The sequence below is a fragment of the Tetrao urogallus genome, assembly GCF_951394365.1.
Source record: "Tetrao urogallus genome assembly, chromosome: 1".
NCBI classification, from domain to species: Eukaryota; Metazoa; Chordata; class Aves; order Galliformes; family Phasianidae; genus Tetrao; species Tetrao urogallus.
In genome coordinates this window covers 126,116,629-126,136,137 of record NC_136813.1, presented here as the reverse complement: position 1 = coordinate 126,136,137, position 19,509 = coordinate 126,116,629, and the positions used below count along the sequence as shown (strand labels likewise).

The 19,509-nt window shown below is 47.1% G+C and overlaps 1 protein-coding gene across 1 annotated transcript; it reads right to left on the bottom strand.

The window, feature by feature from the left end:
* Positions 1–2,063: 2,063 nt before the first annotated feature.
* On the bottom strand, positions 2,064–3,155 carry A4GALT (alpha 1,4-galactosyltransferase (P1PK blood group); the record flags this gene model as incomplete). Its single annotated transcript, XM_079550479.1, has 1 exon — positions 2,064–3,155. One exon carries the CDS (start codon positions 3,153–3,155, stop codon positions 2,064–2,066), a length of 1,092 nt encoding a protein of 363 aa, XP_079406605.1.
* Positions 3,156–19,509: the final 16,354 nt, after the last annotated feature.

Sequence of the window (19,509 nt, the reverse complement as noted above, 5' to 3'; positions counted from 1 at the left end):
CATGACACAGCATTACATATATATGTACACATTTGGAGTCACCCAGTGGAAGGGTGTTTCCAACACCTTCTTCATCCCAGAGCAGCTGCTTGTGCACAGAGCTCCTGCCTTACCCAACTGGTAGCAGGTAGCTTCCGTTGCAGAGCAGCAGCAGCTTCCAGTCAGACAGCTCAGCATGCAAATAAACAAAAGGTGCACAACCTGCTGAGCTCCCAAAGCCATGTTCCCCAGGGGACAGGGAACTGTTATGGAAAAGTGATAGGCAATTTGGCTTTCTTGTTTTTATCCTCCAAAAAAGAGAAATAAACCCAAGACAACCTGAGAAATGTTGTCATTGCGTGCACAGTCTTTTACTTTTGACTAAGTTGAACAAACCTCACCTTGCTTCTGTTTGACATGGGAAACAGAAGAGGCTTCAGAAAACTGCAAACCTAGCAATTATCTACATCACCCTCAAAGGACTTGCAGGTAGCACTCCTTTTAAGAGCTCTTGCTATGAGGCTTCATGACACTGGAAATCTCACTGACTCATGGCCACCAGAAGGGTCACTGGAGTACCCCACTGCTGTTCCTGGGGGTAAGAAAATCCCCACACTAAAGGCAGAAAAGATTTTACAATGAGATCAGTGTAGGAGAGGGGATGGCCAATAATTTGTTCACCTCTGTCAACTCCACTGTAGTGTCAGCTCACGTGTCTCAGAAAAACTCTTTAGGTTGTGGTGAGGAACAGATACAAGGAAGCTTATGGTTTCTACCTTACTTTTGCTTCCTGCTGCTCTTTCTCTGATGTTTTTATATAATGAACTGTAAGAGCACATCCTTTTGGCTATCAAAGCAAAGGACAATTTTTTTTTGCCATCGCGTGTCCAACAAATTTGCCTCTATGGTGAAACCATCAAAGACACAACAGCACCGTAAGAGTGATACATTAACGTTCTCCATCATAATTCAGTCACATGCTCAGAGGAGAAGAGTAAATCTTTTCACTGCACTTCTCCAGACCTCCCAGGAGAGATTTAACACTCCTGCACAATGAATAGTGAACTGCAGGAGGGCTGGAGCTACCTGGAGGCTACCTGAAGAAGTCCATCATAAATGACTCAGTTCCTGAACTTGAATTTAGACAGTAAAGGTTTCCACCACACTCTCTGTAACTTTGGGAATACTTGGAAGTATCACTTCTTTCCCTTTTGGATCAGTTTAAGCACTGAAAGATCATAGATGCAGTTAGGAAAATTTGGTCACATTTACAAGCCCAGTGTAAAAGACGTATCGGCTCTTCCTGTGTTACATGCAATTTAAGATGTGATTTGGGAGAGCTCTCCTGCTCATTACAGGAGAGTTAATTTGCTGTTACTATACCACAAATCACTGCTGTGCAAGAACTCTTTTTAAATGATGAACTAGACTCAGATCCTCTCGTCCTGATTCAAGCCAAATTTCAAAGCAAATCTTTAGACCCACAACACTAAAGAGACTCCAATGTCCTATTCTCTCCTTGGACAAGTACCATGAGAAAGTCTCTTCCATCAAAGTCTTCAGAAGAAAAAGGAATGAAAAGAAAAACATCACTTTAGCCGTTTCACCTTTCATCTCTGTTTTCCTTCACATTTTTTCTTAAGACACCTCTTCAAGCACACCCTTAAGCTCTTCAGTTCCTGTTCTTTGCTCTCCCATCCTTTTGTTGCTTTGAGGCAGTAACAGAGGATGAGATACATGCTTCTACAAGGCCCCTTCCAGATCTGCAGCTACAGAAAGGAGTCTTAATCTTCAAGAGGTTTATGGAGGCTGCCACAAGTGGCCCAGCACTCACTCCTCATCCTGAGATTCCTCCACCTAACTGAGGAGAGCAGAAGGTGGGTCCTGCAGAGAATCAAAATATTGTTAAAGTCAAGACAAAGAGCTGCACAGATGGGCTGAAAATACAGGCTCCATCTAAACCCCACAGATGGCTTTTATCCTCAACTCCCACCACCTTCACTTCAAAAAAAGTTTATCTGAAATGAAACAGTTGAATGGTCGGGAGGTCCCAGGCAATATCTGTTAGCTGATCCTTCTTAGAGTCAGTGCCATTTAAAGTCCATCTTCAAGACATCATATGTGGCAGGGCAGAAATGAGAATGCAGCTGAGCCAGCAAAGCCTGCGATGTGATCTCTAGCCTTGTCCCTTGGCTCTTCTTGTTCCATACATGCACAGCATAGGTGTTCTTCAGCAGTTCATTCAGCTCAGTGGAGCTGACTGCTTCAAAGTATTTCTTCCAGTCCTGCCACCGAATGGGATAAAAAGCCTCTCGGGGCAGAGCACTCACCCCTTTGCAGCTCTTACTACTCCGAAGACTCCTGATGGAACACCACTTCTTGAAGACACGCGTTAGGAGCTGTGGGCCTTGATGCCCCCAGATCCAGCTGTTGTAGTTCTCCACAAAGTCCTGCATACAAAGCTCTATGAACTTGTGTTTGGGTGTAAAGGACAGAAAGGCTCCATTCAGTACATACTTGGACTGGGTGCCAAGCGCATTGGTGAGGTTCTTTAAGTTCTTAAGCACAATGAAGTCTGTGTCCAGGTAGATGCCCCCAAACTTCCACATGATGGCAATTCTGCAGGCGTCAGATAGGATGGGTAGGAAATAAGGTTCCCAGCGCTGCTGAGCCTGCAAGTACCACTTTGCTAGAGGTGTCCCAGAGAATAGCTCAGACAAATCCAAGGGACGGATTTCCACATTGGGGAAGCAGCTTAGCAATGAGAAGCCCCAGTGGTTGGGTAGTGAGGCATTTCTGTTTGCCAAGCCTTTCATGAGCACCACGACCCTCGTCCCTGGATGCGTCCGGGCAGCTGACTCCACAGAGCACATGAATAGGTAATTTGGGTTGGTTCGTTCAGAGGTCTCCACAAAAAACACATCTCCTGGGGGAGGAGGAGGTTCACCAGCAACAGCACAGGGAGGAGAGGGAACAGAGTGAGCACAGCGGATCTGAACAGGCAAGTAGACTTGGTCCCTGTCCTTAGAGTCCTCCGTGATCCTCCAGTACAACACGATGGAGACAAAGGACATGAACTTAAAGGCAAGGATGAAGAGAGTTCTGAGCTTGTGGCCAAGCACCACCCGGGTCAGCTTTAGCAGGCAGTTGGGCATCCTGAGCATTCTTGTTCCCATCAGAGCTTGCTCTTCCAGAAGAAATGTTGTGATCTGGAGGGGAAGAAAGCAGAAAAAGAGACAAGCAGTCAGCAGACCACGAGCCACAATATATCACCATGGCAGAGCTGCATATGAACTCTCCTGTATGCCAGCATGCTAAATTATGTCTTAAGGATATTTCTAAAGAAGTGTCCTGGCTTCTCCATTCTGCAGCAGTGCCCACAGGTCCGCATCAGAAACCACAGTCCCTATATAGATTGTTAGAATGCATGGTAAAACACACTTGCACGCCTACAAAGAAGCTCAAGGGGTTGGTGGCAGAAGGGGAGCTCAAGAAACAACCCTCTGGGCTCTTCCCAGAACCATCACAGGGACCACAGCCCATCAGAGGCCCATCTGCACAAGTTCTGTGGAGTGTAGGACACAGAAGTGCAGAATCATCATATCACAGAATGGCTGAGGTGGGAAAGTGACCTCTGGACATCTTCTAGTCCAAACCCCTGCTCCAGAAGGGCCACTAAGAGCAAGGTGCCCAGGCCCACATCCAGGTGGCTTTTGGAGATCTCCAACATAGAAGACTCTCTTCTATTTATCACAAACCAAGATTTACCCTCAATTCCCTGGATACATGCCGTGCTTGCCTACATGCTTGCCACTTGTCAAGAAATACAGTCTTTATTCCATTTTATCTTCACGAGTCTGTCATTTTCAAATCAGATGTGTTTCAAATCAGAATTGCCTTCACCTGTGCTCCCTGTGCTTCACTCGTTGCTCGCCTCAGGTGATCAATCAGAGGTTCAGGCCGTGATTCAGCAGTTCCCATACAAAGGGAGATATGCATAATTTAGAATAAATAAAATCAATACAGTCCATCAGCAAAAGCAGGAGCTTTATGTCACAAACTAAAAAGTGCAGAATGTAACAGCGAACTCAATCAGCCTGCTACAGATAGCTACAGGTCAGCTTAATAACAGAACAGAACCTTCCACTTTAGATCATTTATACTTCAATTGAAAAAAAAGAAAAGAAAAATCTCAGCTGAGATTCATCTCAGTTCAGTTTTTCCTCCGTTTGAAGGAAAGTTCAACACCCTGTGATTTTGCAGCATGTCTCAAGTCCCTCAGTTTGCACACATCATCTGGCTGGCAGCACTGCACTCTGTCGGGTTTGGGAGCTGCCATGTCACAGCAAGCAGCCCTTTCTTCCATCCTCTTTCCTTGAGACTCCAAGAGGACAATGAACACTTTCTTCCCATATAGCTACAAGAAATGGCAAGACCATGTCATCTGCCCCAACTCTCTTCTCTCCCTCTTCTCTCTATGACCCACTTCAGTTCAGAAGGAAGAAGAGCACACGAGCATGGGAGACCTTTCTACTGTATGGCTTTTGCCTCCACCACTTGTTCCAAGATGACTGCTCATAAACACTTGCAGCTGGCCAGTGCTGGCTCTTCTCTAGAGCACTGTAAACAGGAAAACACCAAAGTGCCAACACAGCAATGCAAGTATATGCCAGTCTCGTGTATGGAAGAGGAAATGCTACCCAAGTGACATGTACATGGGCTTTGTATGGTTTGCCATGTGATCTGTAAGCAGTTTGCATCCCAGCACAGTGAGCATACTGTTGCAGTCTTGACTTCAGAAATTCAATATCATGTGATTTATTACCAACTACCTTTTTCTAAATTTATTAGCAATCAACTTTACTTTTAATTTCCAATTCAGCTCCTGAGCAGAAGAAGTGAAACAATTAAACAAATAGTTTGGGAAATACCTTTCCTCTCTTTTCCCAGGCTCCTCTTCAGCTCCTCTTTCTCCCCTCCTGCCCAGTACCAGCTTCCTTTCTTTTCCTCGCTGCTTACACTCAGTCTGTTCCTGTTCCTTTGGTCAATGCATAACAGCTTATTTTCGCCACTCTTTCCATCTTACTCCTTCCCACCACTGCTTCTCGCTTCTTACAACTCCTCTGCCCAGCATTCCACAGCCTGCAGTCCTTCAGAGCGTACCCACCCTGGCACAGGCTCTCTGCAGGACACAGGGAAATCCCCATTCTGACATCAGTCATCCACCAGCCACAGACCCACAGGCGTGTCCCTGTGCCCATATGGTTTCTCTTCCGGCAGGGACCTTCAAGGGTATCCCTGCCCCAGCTTGGGTTGTCCACATGCCACAATCCCTCAAGGGTACTTTTACTGCACTACCTCCTTCAAGGACAGCACCTCCACCCATGTACCCAACAATGTACCCTTCCACACCTCTCCTCCTCGCCCTCCCTTCACTCTGGAGACATTTCTTTGTGCATGTCCTCACACCTCCTTTTGCATACCCTCCAGTGTTTCCTCTCACATCTCCTCTGCCTCCTCACATCTTTGCTCATGTCTCCTTTTGCTTGTCCTCATGCAGGTCTTTACCTTCCTCCTGCCCCTTGTCACCTTTTCAAGTCCCATTCTGTGATTCCTCACGTCACATCACGCCTACCCCCTGTGACTTTTGTTCATAGCAGCTGTCTCTGTTTCTTAAACACACTTGGGCAGAGGTGCCACAAGGAGCTGACGGGTTGCAGTTTTGGTGTGCAATGAGTTGTTATGCTCATGGCCTCCTCCCACTCAGCCCACCCCCTGCAGCTCCAGTTCCCCAGAGCCTGCCAGTTAAGTTCCTCATTGTTTGGGTTTTTTTTTTCCTCTGCAAGGGAAATACGCATTTGGATTTTGGCTTACCACCTGTCGAGCAGTTCTGCACCACTGGTGCAAACAAAAGAAGTCATACTATTGGCGGTGAAGGTCACTGCCCCTCGAGAGGCTCATGTATTTGTGTCCCTTTGTGGCAACATCTGCTTCCCAATGTTCCCTTTACAATGGAAAGTCTTTAAGCAAATAAAGTACATGAGAGACCGTAAGTTCACATTTACATTTACCTACTTGTAGTACAAAGGGCTTGCCAGTTAAACCAATCTAAGATCAAATTTCCACAAAAAAGGGGGATTCTTTCAAGTGTTTAAGGCAGAAAATTCAGCCTACAAAGTCCTCCGATAGTTTAGCTTCCAGAGAACCGCTTGACTGAAGAATAAATCTTGGGAAAAGGTAATCAAGAGAGCACTACTGCTCCCCCAACACCTCTCCTATAAGCAGTGGGGAAATAGCAATGTCCCAAAAATAGCAATGCTTTCTCTTTAAGCTACTCGGCAGCCCAAGGGAAGAGAAGGATCTCTGGCAGTAAATAATAGCAGCAAATGACAACAGCTGTTCCAGCAACAGCAGTGAAGCACCAGGGAAAGCACAAGCACTCATCCTATAGCTCCCTTTGCTTCAAGTGACAGCCAGCCAAGCACGGCTGGAGCAGCGTGCTGTGCACTGAGCAAGGCACAGAGAACGGCAGTCAGAACCTGCCACGAGGCAGATGGGGCTGCACTTCACTGTAGGTGGCAGAAGAGAACCCCAGAGCACATCTCTGTGGGTCAGGCAAGGTGCTGCTTTTAAATGTTGTGTTTCATATGCTGCCTAACGCTGAGCCCAGGATGTTTTCCCAAGTGAATGTTGCAAGAGACCTGGAGTGTTTTGCTGCTGCTTAATGGAGGATGTCTTATCCATAATCAATTCCTCTGTTTACATGTTTCAGCTGTTGCCTTGGTTTTCCCCGGAAAGCAGTGACAAGTGTTCTAGGGGTAGCACCTGTACCTTTTCTCTAAAAGCCATTAGAAACACTTCACAAGGAAATACAAAAAAAATTCCCAAAACCTCAATCAAAGGAAAAATGACCAAGTAAACTTTTGAATAACCTTTGTTACACCAAAATTAAGTAAATTAAACACGAACCTAGAGCTCAGAGAATTTAGAATAACTAGTGGGTGTAATTTGCATCAAAAACATGTGGTGGCAAGGCCAGAGAAGAAGCAGCTGAAGGTTTGCATAAATCAGCTTTCGGTTGATGTGTTTCAGAGCTACAGAAATGCATTTCCTTTCTTTCAAGAACAATGGAAAATCAAAGCTGGCAAAGCTTTCATCACAAACAAGTTAGGAAAAAGGCAGACCTACAGATTATGCACATCGTCAGAGCAAAGCTTGTGACATTTTTCAGCTCAAAGACCATGCACAACACTGCTCTGCTCTGTTCCTTCAGCTTTTACCCCTTTGATAGTTCAAGTTCAGCACTTTTACAAACCCGGTACATAGGAAGTGATGCAGTGATTTGTTACAATGGGCTGGGTAGAGTTATGGTCAAGATTGGTCTTTAGGAATACTTGGTATGAGGCATTCTGCAGCAGAATGGTGGAGGTGGGACTGGTGTTTGAAGCTATGCTTTTCGGTCCTGCCCCCAGGCCACAACAGCAAACACAAATCAGAGGCATGAAGCCACTGGTGATCTCAGCCTCAGAGAGAAGTGGTCTTTCAAAAGTCTATTCAGGTGCTGTAGTTAACATGTTTAAAATGCCTTGACTTTGTCCACAAACTGTATCTAAGTCAAAGCATTTTGCTTATTAATGCTTCCCCCAGTACTATTACTGTCCATTGGGTTAACTCATGATGTAACCACGTCAACTCTTGCAACATGCAAATGCACCACATTCGTGATCTAGGTGAGGCCCTGTCTTTCCCCATTTGCACCGTGAAAGTAATTCATGACAGAAGTGGGGTTCTGTGAAATCCACGAGTCATGGATGCTTGGAAGGAGGGTGTACAGAAACAGTGAAAATGGCTAAAAGAGATGGAAAACGGCTAGGTGGGATTGGGTAGCTAACAGTTGTTTTAATTGGGAAATCCTGCAAGAAGAATTTCAGAGGTGGCAGTCACAAACGTGAAAGAACAGAGGAAAAGGAACTTTTCACTGGTCTCCACACAGTGGTACCAGATGCTGGAAGCATTTTGCTTAGAACTGCAAAACAAAGAGTAGAAACCTGAGTACAGGCATTAAAAACCAGCTCACAAGCCACTTTACATCAAGCTAAGGATGCCTAAGCACGAGCAGCTGCCCTTGAGTCTCACAGTCACGACAAAAGCCAATTATTTCAAGAATTAAGAACTAACATCGTTTCTCTGGTTTTACAACTGCTCAAGCAGAAATGCACATGCCCAACCTCAGTGAAATCCCTGGAAGAAAATACACACTGACATTTGGCATTGTGAAGGATGACTCTGAGGCTGAACTTTCTGCCACCACACAGTTGTCCAAACCTAAGCAGGAAAACACAGCCTCTCTGCACCCTGTTACTAAAAATTTCATGGTGCAACTTCTCCTGCCAATGGAGGTGCTCCTCCACTGCCTTGGGTCACCACAACCTCTATCAATTGTATTGCAGATCAGTTTGGGCATATATCCATAAAATATTCCAAATATTCAGAGGAGAACTGGTTTGGATGAGTGTGATGATGCTGCACACCTTGAGATCAGGATGAAGTCAGACAGATATTCCTGGAAAACAGAATAGTTCTTCAAAGTTCCAGCAGAGGTGCAGTTGAAAACACCTTCTCTTTATTAAATTCAGTGTGACATGGTATAATGCAAATGTGTAGAAGATGAGCATATAATCTTCCTCCCTCCCTGGGATACTTTTGAACGCTTCTCTGAGTGGACTGGCCGCCCAGAATATCCTTAATGCACAAGGTGCAATACCCTGGGACGTCTGTGATAGCAACAGATACAGGGAAAGCAAGTTTAGCCTTAATGTTGCATAGGGAGACTCAGACTTGGAGTCGAAGGACTTCAAAACTGGACATCCTTCAGAAATAGTACCCCTATCTTGACTAACCACTGGGAAGGAAATGTTATGGTTGCACAATGGTCAATAAGCCATGACACAAAAGCTATATGGAAAACTGAGAATGAGCAAGCTGAAGGTTTAGAATAAGAAAACAGAAAGTTGAAAGGTGAATTAAAAGGGAAGAATTAGAATTAAGTATGACAAAAGGCTTGTCATAGTGACTGTGACGGAAATATTTGGGACAGCCTAGGTGAATCTGATGGCAAAGTAACTGATTCTATAACCTCTTTATGAAACAAGAAATCATTGCTGTTGACTCACAGGGGAATAATCCACAGAGGTGGGATTCTACTATAGTTTGAGATTTTAATGTGGATGCCGTGTACCAAAAACAGCCTAGGTAGTCAATCATTAAATGTTGATGCCTCCTCTGGCATGGCAAAGCAGCAAGAGTATCTCTGTTTGCACTAGTGGCAGATTTGGCTTTAGGTCCCGGAATTCCCACCCTCAGAGGGAATGTACTCAAACCCTATGAACCTTCGCTATTGGGTGGATCCACTACCAAGACTGTGGCTGGGAATGTCTTATCACTTGACAAGCTCCAGATTAATTTCAGGAAGCATTATTACTAGCAGCTCCTATAACCTTATTACACTGAGCTGAAGCCCCAGGTGAATAAGCTAGTGCATGGCTCATTCCTGCTATTGACTGAGGTCTGTTGAACCTGAATCACCTGTATTGACCCTGACTTGAGGTCTGTTGAAAAAGGACAGGGAAATGAGCATGACATGCTTCAATGGCAAGGCCCTACCCCATTCACCATATGGGATGAATCATACTGATGAACTGCTGGTTTGGCATGAAATGAAACACTGTGAGAAACCTTCCTCTTAAAATTGTTGTTTTATGTACACTATGATTGGATCACACTCAGTGGTTACAGTAGTGCCTGTTGAAGCATCCCTGGGGATGTATCAGCAATCATGATGTTGAGTTTGCGAACAACATATCTCAGGTGGGTGATGAATCAGATTGCTGATCTGGCACCCTCCAACATTGGATACTGAATTCTGATTGTTAGCAGAACCAATCCACAATGCATTTTGGAACCAACCTAATTTGGCAAACTTACTTCCCAGCACTGAATAATCCGAATCATCAAAAACTCTTGAAGCATGCTTCCATGGCAAGCCCGCTTAGAGCTTTACAATGTGCCACTGTGTACAAATGAAGAGCAGGTGGGAAAAACATGCAGTTATACCTTTTTTACAATCATGCCCAAGCACAGTTTCTATTTAAATGTAACAGCACACAAGCTTGTCCTGATGCTGATCAGGGCCTGTGATAATGGCTCAGCAATTACAAACAAATGTGCATTTAATGGCTTGAAATTCCAGAATCTCACATGCAATGCTAATAACAAATTCTCAAAGATGCTGCAATTTCACTGGCCCTAATTCTACATGACATAGTCTGCCGAGTAATGGTCAGCTGAGTAATAACAATAGCTGGAATACAGTTTGCCCAGACAACATGTCTGGCTGTACAAATGGAAACCTATTTTGCAAAATCTGGTTGAGCCAAACATGAAACTTAATTGTTCTCCTGACCCACAGTGCTCCTTCTGCAAACATCAAAACAACTCCAGATACTGTTTTAACAGTTGGATGGCTGTGGTTTTTTGGCATTGGTATGTATAAAAGTATACCACCACAGTGGGTTGCTACTTAATCACATAACTACAGATTCATAATCACAGAATGGCTTGGGTTAGAAGGGGCCTTAGAGCCCACCCAGTTCCAACCCTCTGCCATGGACAGGGTTACTGCTCACTAAGGCTGCCCAGGGCCCCATCCAACCGGGCTCTGAACACCTCCAGGGATGGGACAGCACAACTTCTCTCAGCAGCCCGTGCTACTGCTTCACTATGCTTGGAGTAAAGAATTTCTTTCTAATATAGAATCTAAATCTGTCCTTTTTTTAGTTTAAAACCACTCTCCCTAGATATATCACTAGCAGACTATGTAAAAAGTCTGTCCCCATCCTGTTTATAAGCTCTTTTTAGGTACTGGAAGGCCATAATGATGTCTCACTGAAGCTTTCTCTTTTCCAGGATTAACAAGCTCAGCTTCCTCTGTCTTCCATTGTACAAGAGGTGCTCCAGTCCTCTGAGCATCTTTGTGGCCCTCCTCTGGACCTGCTCCAGCAGCTCCACATCTTTCTTGTGCTGAGGGCCCCAGACTTGGACATAATACTCCAGGTGAAGAGAGGGACAATCACCTCCCTAGCTCTGTTGACCACTTTTGATGCAGCCCAGAATACAGCCTTCTGGACTGCAACTGTTGGCTCATGTCCAGCTTTTCATCCACCAGAAACTCCAAGTCCTTTTCCACCGGGTTGCTCTCAATGAATACTTCCAGTGTGCACACATATCTGGGGTTGCCCTGACCCAAGTGCAAAACACTGTACTTGGCCTTGTTGAATCTCATTAGGTTCACACAAGCCCACTTTTCAAGCTTGTCCAGGTCCCTTTCGATGGCACAATACCATAACACACCTCAAGCCTTATGCATTTCAATCTAAATAACTGTCACTTATTTTTCCAAATACCCGATACCCAGTTTATCATAAGCACAGAATATTCAAACCCTTAGCAACAAGATCAACTGAATTTCATAAGGCTGTATGCTTACTGCTTCTAAACTTGGGTGCTTCTGAACCGAAATGAGCTATTGATAACACCTCTGCTGTACTCAAAATTACCCAAAATACAACGATAGATGCTTTAACAAACCCACAGATGGAGCTCACTTTCACAATTTGCAATTTGAAATCATAAGGCCTTAGGCCATCTTTTAGCTTCACAACGAGGAGTTTCTGCATTCATGCGACTTGTTGTTTTTTAAGTGGTTGAATATGGTGTGAATGCTATTCAGCAGCACATCCTTATTCATCACCAAACTGTGCAAGGACAACCCTTGCTCAAAGGTCTGTCCACCAATTGGGCCAGACCTCAGTGTGTAGGGATGGCATGCCTTACCAATAGTAGCTTTTATTTTAATTGCAGGCTCTATTCTTTTCTGTATTCTTTAATGTATCTTGTACCACTTTACTGTGTGTTTCCCTCCTTTCTAAATCAATATGATTCATGTGTGCTTTACCTTCCAAACCACCCCAGAAGCTCCAGCGTTGCTCTCACATGGCCATAAGATTCCTCCACCTCAGGCACTAGGTGGCAAGAAAGACAATGCAAGTATAGCGTAGTCTCACTCCTAACAAGTCAGAACTGGCTGCAGGCCAGGGGCATGGGTGGTTCGTGTCCTTACGCTGGTAGGTTGAACTCCGTAAAGACAGCCCCTACCAGTGGCCTGAATGGTGGTTCTCTCCACCCAGCTTCAGTAATACAAAAGAGGCCTGGCTTTTGCCCAAGATGGATGCGCTAAATGTTCTCCTCTATTTCTCCTGTTCCTTTTACTCCCTTGGCAGATGAAGCTTTGTTGGGACATTGGTGGACTTGTGACGTGATGACATTAACTCCAGAACCCTGCAAAACACCACAGCCCTGCTACAGATCTGCTTTGAGGTGACGCTCTGTCCATCACTTTTGCTTTGTGACAGTTGCTGACATTACACCTGTTTCCAGGTGAAGTCACCACCCAAAATAAGATCTGTGGATCTGTTCTGGAAACTGAGTTTCCAACAAAGTAAGGGATTTAATATGTTTGTTTGGGCAGGAGTGGCTGAGAAAGACAACCCCAGATAAGTGCAGAGAAAAGGATCTGAAAGAAGACGCAGCAAGCAGAAGACTTTCACATGCGTGGGAAGTACATGCCGTGAGGAGCTAAATGATAGTGTATGAGGACAGGAAGAGCTTGAACAGTGTTCCCAACCTCTCCTGACATCACATGCTAGACCATGATGCAAACCCCAACAGTATAAATGGCAAGATTACTCCATGCTGTACTCTACTGATGCGGTCTCATTCCCAATGGAAAAAGTACATTTGCATGGTTTTATGTGCTAGCTGCAACTGGCAGGCAGCACCTTACCTCTGTGGTTATGACCAAATGAAAAAATTAGATGGATAAAGAATTACACATAAGAACTTGCCAAAGTATGGGTCGATATCAAAAGAAAAGCAAACCAGCAGCTAATTGAGCTAATTGCAGCTGAAGCCACTCCCTTCCTCCTCGGGCTTTTCTTTCACGCTCCTTTGCCCCTGCCATGCCCAGCCCTGAAAAGCTTGAGCACCATAAAGTGAATTCTTACTTGTTTGGCTTCCAGAACTGGTTTTGTTCCACTGCAGAGTGAGACACAAACAATGGCACAAAGAGATGCTGCAAGAAGCAGCATTCAGGTGGCTGCACTATTACAGCTGCACATCACTTAGCTCAGTGGCATCATCAAATTGCATCCCGAGGCTTCACAGTCCCCAGCTGCTAAACCTGGCCCTGTGAAACTGCTGGCTTCTTTGGAGACACTGTCTGCTGGAAGCTGTTAATGCCTTGAGAGTCAGTGGGAAACCAGTGAGAAGGGAAATGTGGGTAACAGCCATGAGCTGCACACCTGCAATCAACTCAGGGCAGGCAGGTTGCTATTCACCTGATATCTGACCCTCAAGGAAGAGTACTGCTTTTATGCTGACAGATGATGAGCATGAGAAAAGAAGGGCGTTCATGTTGACTTCCCAGTCATCGGTTCTCCCCACAAAACCAGTGCCTGGAGACACAGCTGGATTTGTGCTTCTGGCTTTCATGATAACAAAAATAGTCATAGTGCAAAGCTGGCAGCGCTTGGCAGAAGCTGGGGTGGGATGCAGGCGGGATGCAGAAACATCCGGCCTGTGCAGAACAGCCCCTCATGCATTGGGAAACAACGCGCTGGTTTAGATCACTCTTAGCCAATACTGTGGGACTCACCATCTTTCAACTTCCCAGCTTTTAGGTCACTAAGTACAGGAGTTACTCATTTCTTCACAACTGCTTTGCCAGGGCTCTCTCCCCCTATTACCACAGCAAGCATTCCCACAGCCCTCTCGTGAGGCTCAGTCCTTCTTCTCCAGCCCTCCCTCCAGCCTTAGCCCTGCTCAAACCCCAGCGCTTTCCAGGTCAGCTCCGTCAGTTCACGAAGGCCGTCCGAGCTCCCCCGTCACCAGCTCTGTTGCTTCTCCCCCTGGGTCCGGGTCAGCCGCACCCCGCCCGAGCCTTCCTTTGCACCTCATCTTCTCACCGCACCGCTGCTCGGCGGCGGACCCGGCTGTCGATTCGTCCTTCTCGGGTTGCACGGCGCCTTTCAGCCCGCACGACATGCGGGCACCGTGCGTGCAGCCCCTTCGGAAAGCGATGCCCGCTTGTAGCACGGACGGATGGCAGAGGACTCAGCGCAGCGGTAGGAGGCAGACCTCTTCGCCCGGGCTCTCCGCAGCACTACGAGCGGGCAGACTGCGAGCTCCAAGCAGAGCGGCTCCAGCTCCCGGGAAGCTGAGGGCAAAGCTGCGACGAAGACGGACGCGCTGCGCCCATGGAAAAAATCCGCCGCGGAAAAAAAATAAAAAAATAAAAAAAATTCTCCAATTCCCCCCGTCGCGCCGGGCGGGTCGGGGCCGCCGACCCCGGTGGCAGCCCCACGCCCCGTCCCCCCGCGATCGCCCCGCGCTCCGCTCACCTCCGCGCCCTCCGGCAGCGCCTAGGGGCCGGACTGGGACCGGGACCGCACTCGGACCCGGGCCGGGTACCCCAGCCACCGGCCCGGCAGCGCCGCCCCCGCCCCGCCCGCAGGCCGGGGCCGCCTCCTGAAGGCACCGTCATGGAAGGATCGCGGCCGATTTGTTCCTCTCCGTGTTGGGATGTCGGCCTGCGGGGCCGGCCGGCTGCGGTGAAAAGGACCGGGATGCAGAGGCGCGGCCCCGCGCTGCGGGGAGAGAGCAACAGGAGTCATAGAAGCATTAAGGTTGGAAAAGACCTCTAAGATTGTCTAGTCCAACCGTCTGCCTACCACCGATACTGCCCACTAACCATGTCCCTGAGTACTACATTTACCTTTTCCTTAAACGCCTCCCCGGGCAGCCCGTTCCAGTGCTTGACCACTCTTTCCGAGAAGAAATTTTTCCTAATATCCAATCTGAACCTTTCCTGGTGCAACTTGAGGCTGTTTCCTCTCGCCGTTACCCAGGAGAAGAAGCTGATGCCCACATCACCACTACCTCATTCCAGGGAGTTGGAGAGAGCAATGTGGTCTCCCCTGAGTCTCATCCAGACTGAACAAGCCCTCTTCCCTCAGCCACTCCCCATAAGATTTGTGCTCCAAACCCCTCACCAGCTTCACTGCTCTTCTCTGGACACACTTCAGGGCCTCAATGTCTTTCTTAAAATGAGGGCCCAAAACTGAACACAGTACTCAAGGAAGGACAGGATCACACCAGTCCCTCTGCTGCGAAGGGCAGGGGTCACAAAGCAGCACAGCCAACCACACATGAGGCTATAAAATCAATTAAAAAAAAAAAGGGGGAAAAGGAGAAAAGGAAAAAAAGAGAGAATGGCAGCTTACCTGATGAGTGTTTTGCATATTGCATATTGCAAAACAAGAGATACCTGCCCTGAGGTGGGAGGAAATTCTGCCTGAATCATTCTTGGCAAATGACTGCTCCACAGGTTCTCAATGAGCATGGATAAAGGGAAGAGTGGCCTTTGTTTGGAACAGCACCGCTGGTACAGCCATGGGGGGACATCACTGGTAATTTTTGGGTGCAGGTTGGCCAATAAAAGGAGCGATGCAGGCAGAGCTGACCCACCTAGAACTCAGCCCCAAGCCTGTTAGCCATGCCCCAGCACTGCTGTTGGTGGCTAGCCTGTCATAGTGTGTTGCTGTGTGTTACAGAACACCCGTAAGAAACATTTTCATGAAAGCAATTTTGACATTCCTTAAACAAAACAAAAACAAAAATATTTTCCCGGGAGTGAAGCAATCTAAAACCACTTTTTTTTTTTTTTTTCTTTATTTCTTTTTCCAGGAATAACATTAAATTGCTTCTTTCCTAACACCAGGCCTGAATCCAGTTCGAAGTTAAAGTGGATTTCAAGTTATTTTTCACTGCCAGAGCCACCACCAACTCTCTGCCTCCCTTGGCTGCCCCAAGGCCAACAGTCAGAGGACAGGGACACGGTACACTCGGGCGGACCCTTACAGTGCTGGCCCTGTGCACGTAGCAGAATGAGAGTGGGGCCACTTGTGGGAAGCTCACAGGCAGAACTCACCTGTGTGAGCGCATGGGACTGTAGGTTGCCGCCCTCAGTAGGTCCCTTTGACCCTACAAAGGGCCTGTGGCTTGCTTAGCCAGATCTCCAGGCAAAGGAAGGAATGGGCTGTCTATGCTAGCAGGCACTCACCCCTCAAAGTGGAGCTGCTGGAACAAACAGTGCTGGCAGATACGGAAAATCCCTTTTAGAAGCATTAGCGCGGTGCTCTCAGGGCGGTATCGCTTTTATCGATGGGAGCTTGCCAAATTGATGTTGCCGATTGAGTCAGCTGCGGTTACAAGCAGTGTGTCCAGCAGATGGGTTAGAAATGAAAACATGATAAGAGAAGAGCGGGAACAGCACGGTGCCTCCAGGAGAAGACAGAACCTCTGCTGCCCTAATCTTAAGCCAAGGGGAGCTCTGCTGCTGTGAGAATATAGCCTCCATATATACTCCTCCTGGAGTAAGGGCTGGCTGAAAAATGGTCCAAACACATCTCTGCTTCATGCTTCCCTCCTGAGGCTCGCACAGGCCAGCAATAAACATGAACAACTGCACCATGGCTGTGCCTGGCTGCAGGGAGCTGCAGGAGGAGCGCTGGGCTGTGTGCAATGCGTGGATGCTTTCCTTTCCAGAATTTCCAGGGAAATTCTGCAGCTGGTAGCAATGGTCCAGAGCCCCACAACCACTGTGCATCCACCAGGACCAGCAGGAGCTGTGCATCCCACTGCCGTTGCCAGCACCCAGCACTCCCCTACGCCTGCTCATGTCCATCACCCACTGGGCATCTCTGTCTCCATATCAGGAGAGCAGCTGCACGCAGTAAAACATCCATGTGTCTCACAGCTCAAACTATAGTGGGATTGAGATGGAATTAATGTGTCATATAAGGGGGGCAGCACCTCACAGTAGGTCGTGCTCCTACTCTTACAGGAACAAAGGCCAATGATGAAGCCTTTTGTTTGATATGGTCTTTAAGGATATTTGTTGATTTAAATATTACACTCAAAATATAAATTACTCTTTAGTCTGAGGCTATTAAGGAATAAAACACATTTGGGACACTGTATGTACGTGGTTGCAAAAGGTCCATTTTCAACAGTCAGGCCAGCTTATCACTGATCTGCTGCTGCTGCAGGTCCCAATGCACCTTCCAGAAAGAGGATGGTCAGTTGCACATGCTGGGGCTTTAGTGCATCATTACCACCATCATTAACATCAAGTTTCTCGTTGATGTTGATGCAACATGAAAAGAATATTTGCCATGCTGAACACCACAGGATATCTGTCACTTGTCAGGATTAATTCCTAATCAGCTGCCTCCTTTTCCCACTGGCAGCATCACTGCTCTGGCTATGCTGATCACAGAATCACAAAATTGTAGGGGCTAGAAGAGGCTTCAGCAGAACATTGAGTCCAACCCCTGCTAAAGCAGGTTTCCTGCAGTAGATTACATAGGAAAGCATCCAGGAGGGTTTTGAATATCTTCAGAGAAGGAGACTCTACAGCCTCACTGGGCAGCCTGTTTCAGTGCTCCATCACCCTCACGCTAAAGAAGCTCTTCCTTGATGCCCAGCCTTCCCAAGCACAGGTTTGGGGCCTCGGTCCTAAAGACCATTGGGCACTGAAGGAGTGATCCTGCCATGTGCTAGCAGTGCCACGTGAGCCAGAGCACCACACTGTCTGCACCAGGCAGAACTGACCTGCTCCAGTGTAATGGGGCATGTCAGCATGACTGAAAGACCCACCAAAATGCCAGGGAGAGCACTGTTAAGGAAGACTGTCACGGTTAGGCCTGGTTTCCTCCCCCTGAGGCAACCAATGCCAACAAAGAGCGCTTATCAAGTTTAAGGTAAGCATTTAACTAGGCAAACAGAGTCCTTTTGTTCCTACACAGAACTGGTCACCTTGATGGAGGTTTCCCTGGTATCCAGCAGGCTATGGACAGGTGCTTGGGATTAGGGAGCATTTGCTGCTGCTCATCCTCCCCTAGAGGTTTAGTGTGCTGGAGGAAGCCGAATGGTCCCTCCAGCCAACTCCTGCCTCTGGCTTTCTTGTCTCCCTGAGCCTTGCCTGGGGCCTGGCCACCAGCAAGCACTGCTGGTTGGGTTTTCCATGCCTTCAGAGCAGGTGAAGTTCAAAGCAGATTTCCCATGTCACAATTTCCATTTCCCAGCTCCCTCATTTTGGGCACAGAGCATTGCTGGTTCTGAGTGCTGGATGCCAGCAGAACATCCATATCCTGGCCAGAAGCCATGGGGGGGCTTCAGCCACCTGGGGAGACCTGCCCCAGAAATGGCCCCAAACCATTGCAGGCAGCAGCTCACCACTGCCAGGAGCTTCATGGCCCTGGGGTGATCGCATGTGCCATCAGAGTGGGCAGGTGGCCAAGATCAGCGGCTGTCACACTGGATTGGGCAGGACATTTTTCCTTCCAAGGGCCACAAAAAAACATGGGATGCTTTGAGGCGTGACGGGAGCTCTAAATGCCTTCCTTCTGTAGACCTGTTTTCTTGCAGCAAGTTTAAAAGCTGAAAAATACCGTCATCAGGAACAGTAGCAGTTTTCAGCTTTTCATCCCTCTCCCCCGCACCCTCACAAATTCTCTCCACACCTGTAAGGAAGAGCAGTTTTCTGAATTAAAATGAGGACTTCAGGTCCTTACTATTTATTTCTTTACTTATTTATTTTTTCCTTTATTAATGCAGCACAGTTCTGTGGTATGTGGGCTTCAGGGGCTGTTGAGCTTCAGCTGGGGGACTGTGACATTCATGGGAAGTGGAGACCCATCTCTTTCTGAAGCAGGGATCAGCGCAAAGTGGCTCTGAAACCACTTGTAAAATGCTGTGTAGGTCCGCAGGCCACATTTTCTTTCCTTTCCCTGTAATGCCAGGGGAGTATCTTGCCAATGAGCCTGAGGCTGTCTGGAAAATGTCATCCAGCACATTATTTCCCTTGCCAGAGGGATATTTATAGACAGCATAAATCATGTTGTCACGATCAAAACCTGTCAGGGAGGGCCCACGGGAGCAAAGCATCTCCCCCAGCTCAGCAGGATTAGCAGAAACGGGGACACCGATGACAGCAATTTCCCACCCACCAACTGGGTTTTCCTGCTTCTCCAGGACCCCACCTCACTGCACTGCCCAAATTCACTGTGCTTCACTTTTTTTTCGCAAGCTGGGATGACCAACTCTTTGTATTTGGACAATAGCTTATAATTATATGAATAATTTCAACTGGGTTTCTCACAGAAAGTGAGCCCCTTCCCCTCATCTGAGCAATTCAACACTTTAAACATTTGAACATAACAGACATAATGAAACAACGCCTTCATCTTCTGGGAAGCACAATTCTTTGAGTTCTGGCCAGCTTTCGTCACAGGCTGCCTGAATTTACTCATAGAAAAATAAACATGCATTTTTGATAAGCAGACATCTAAA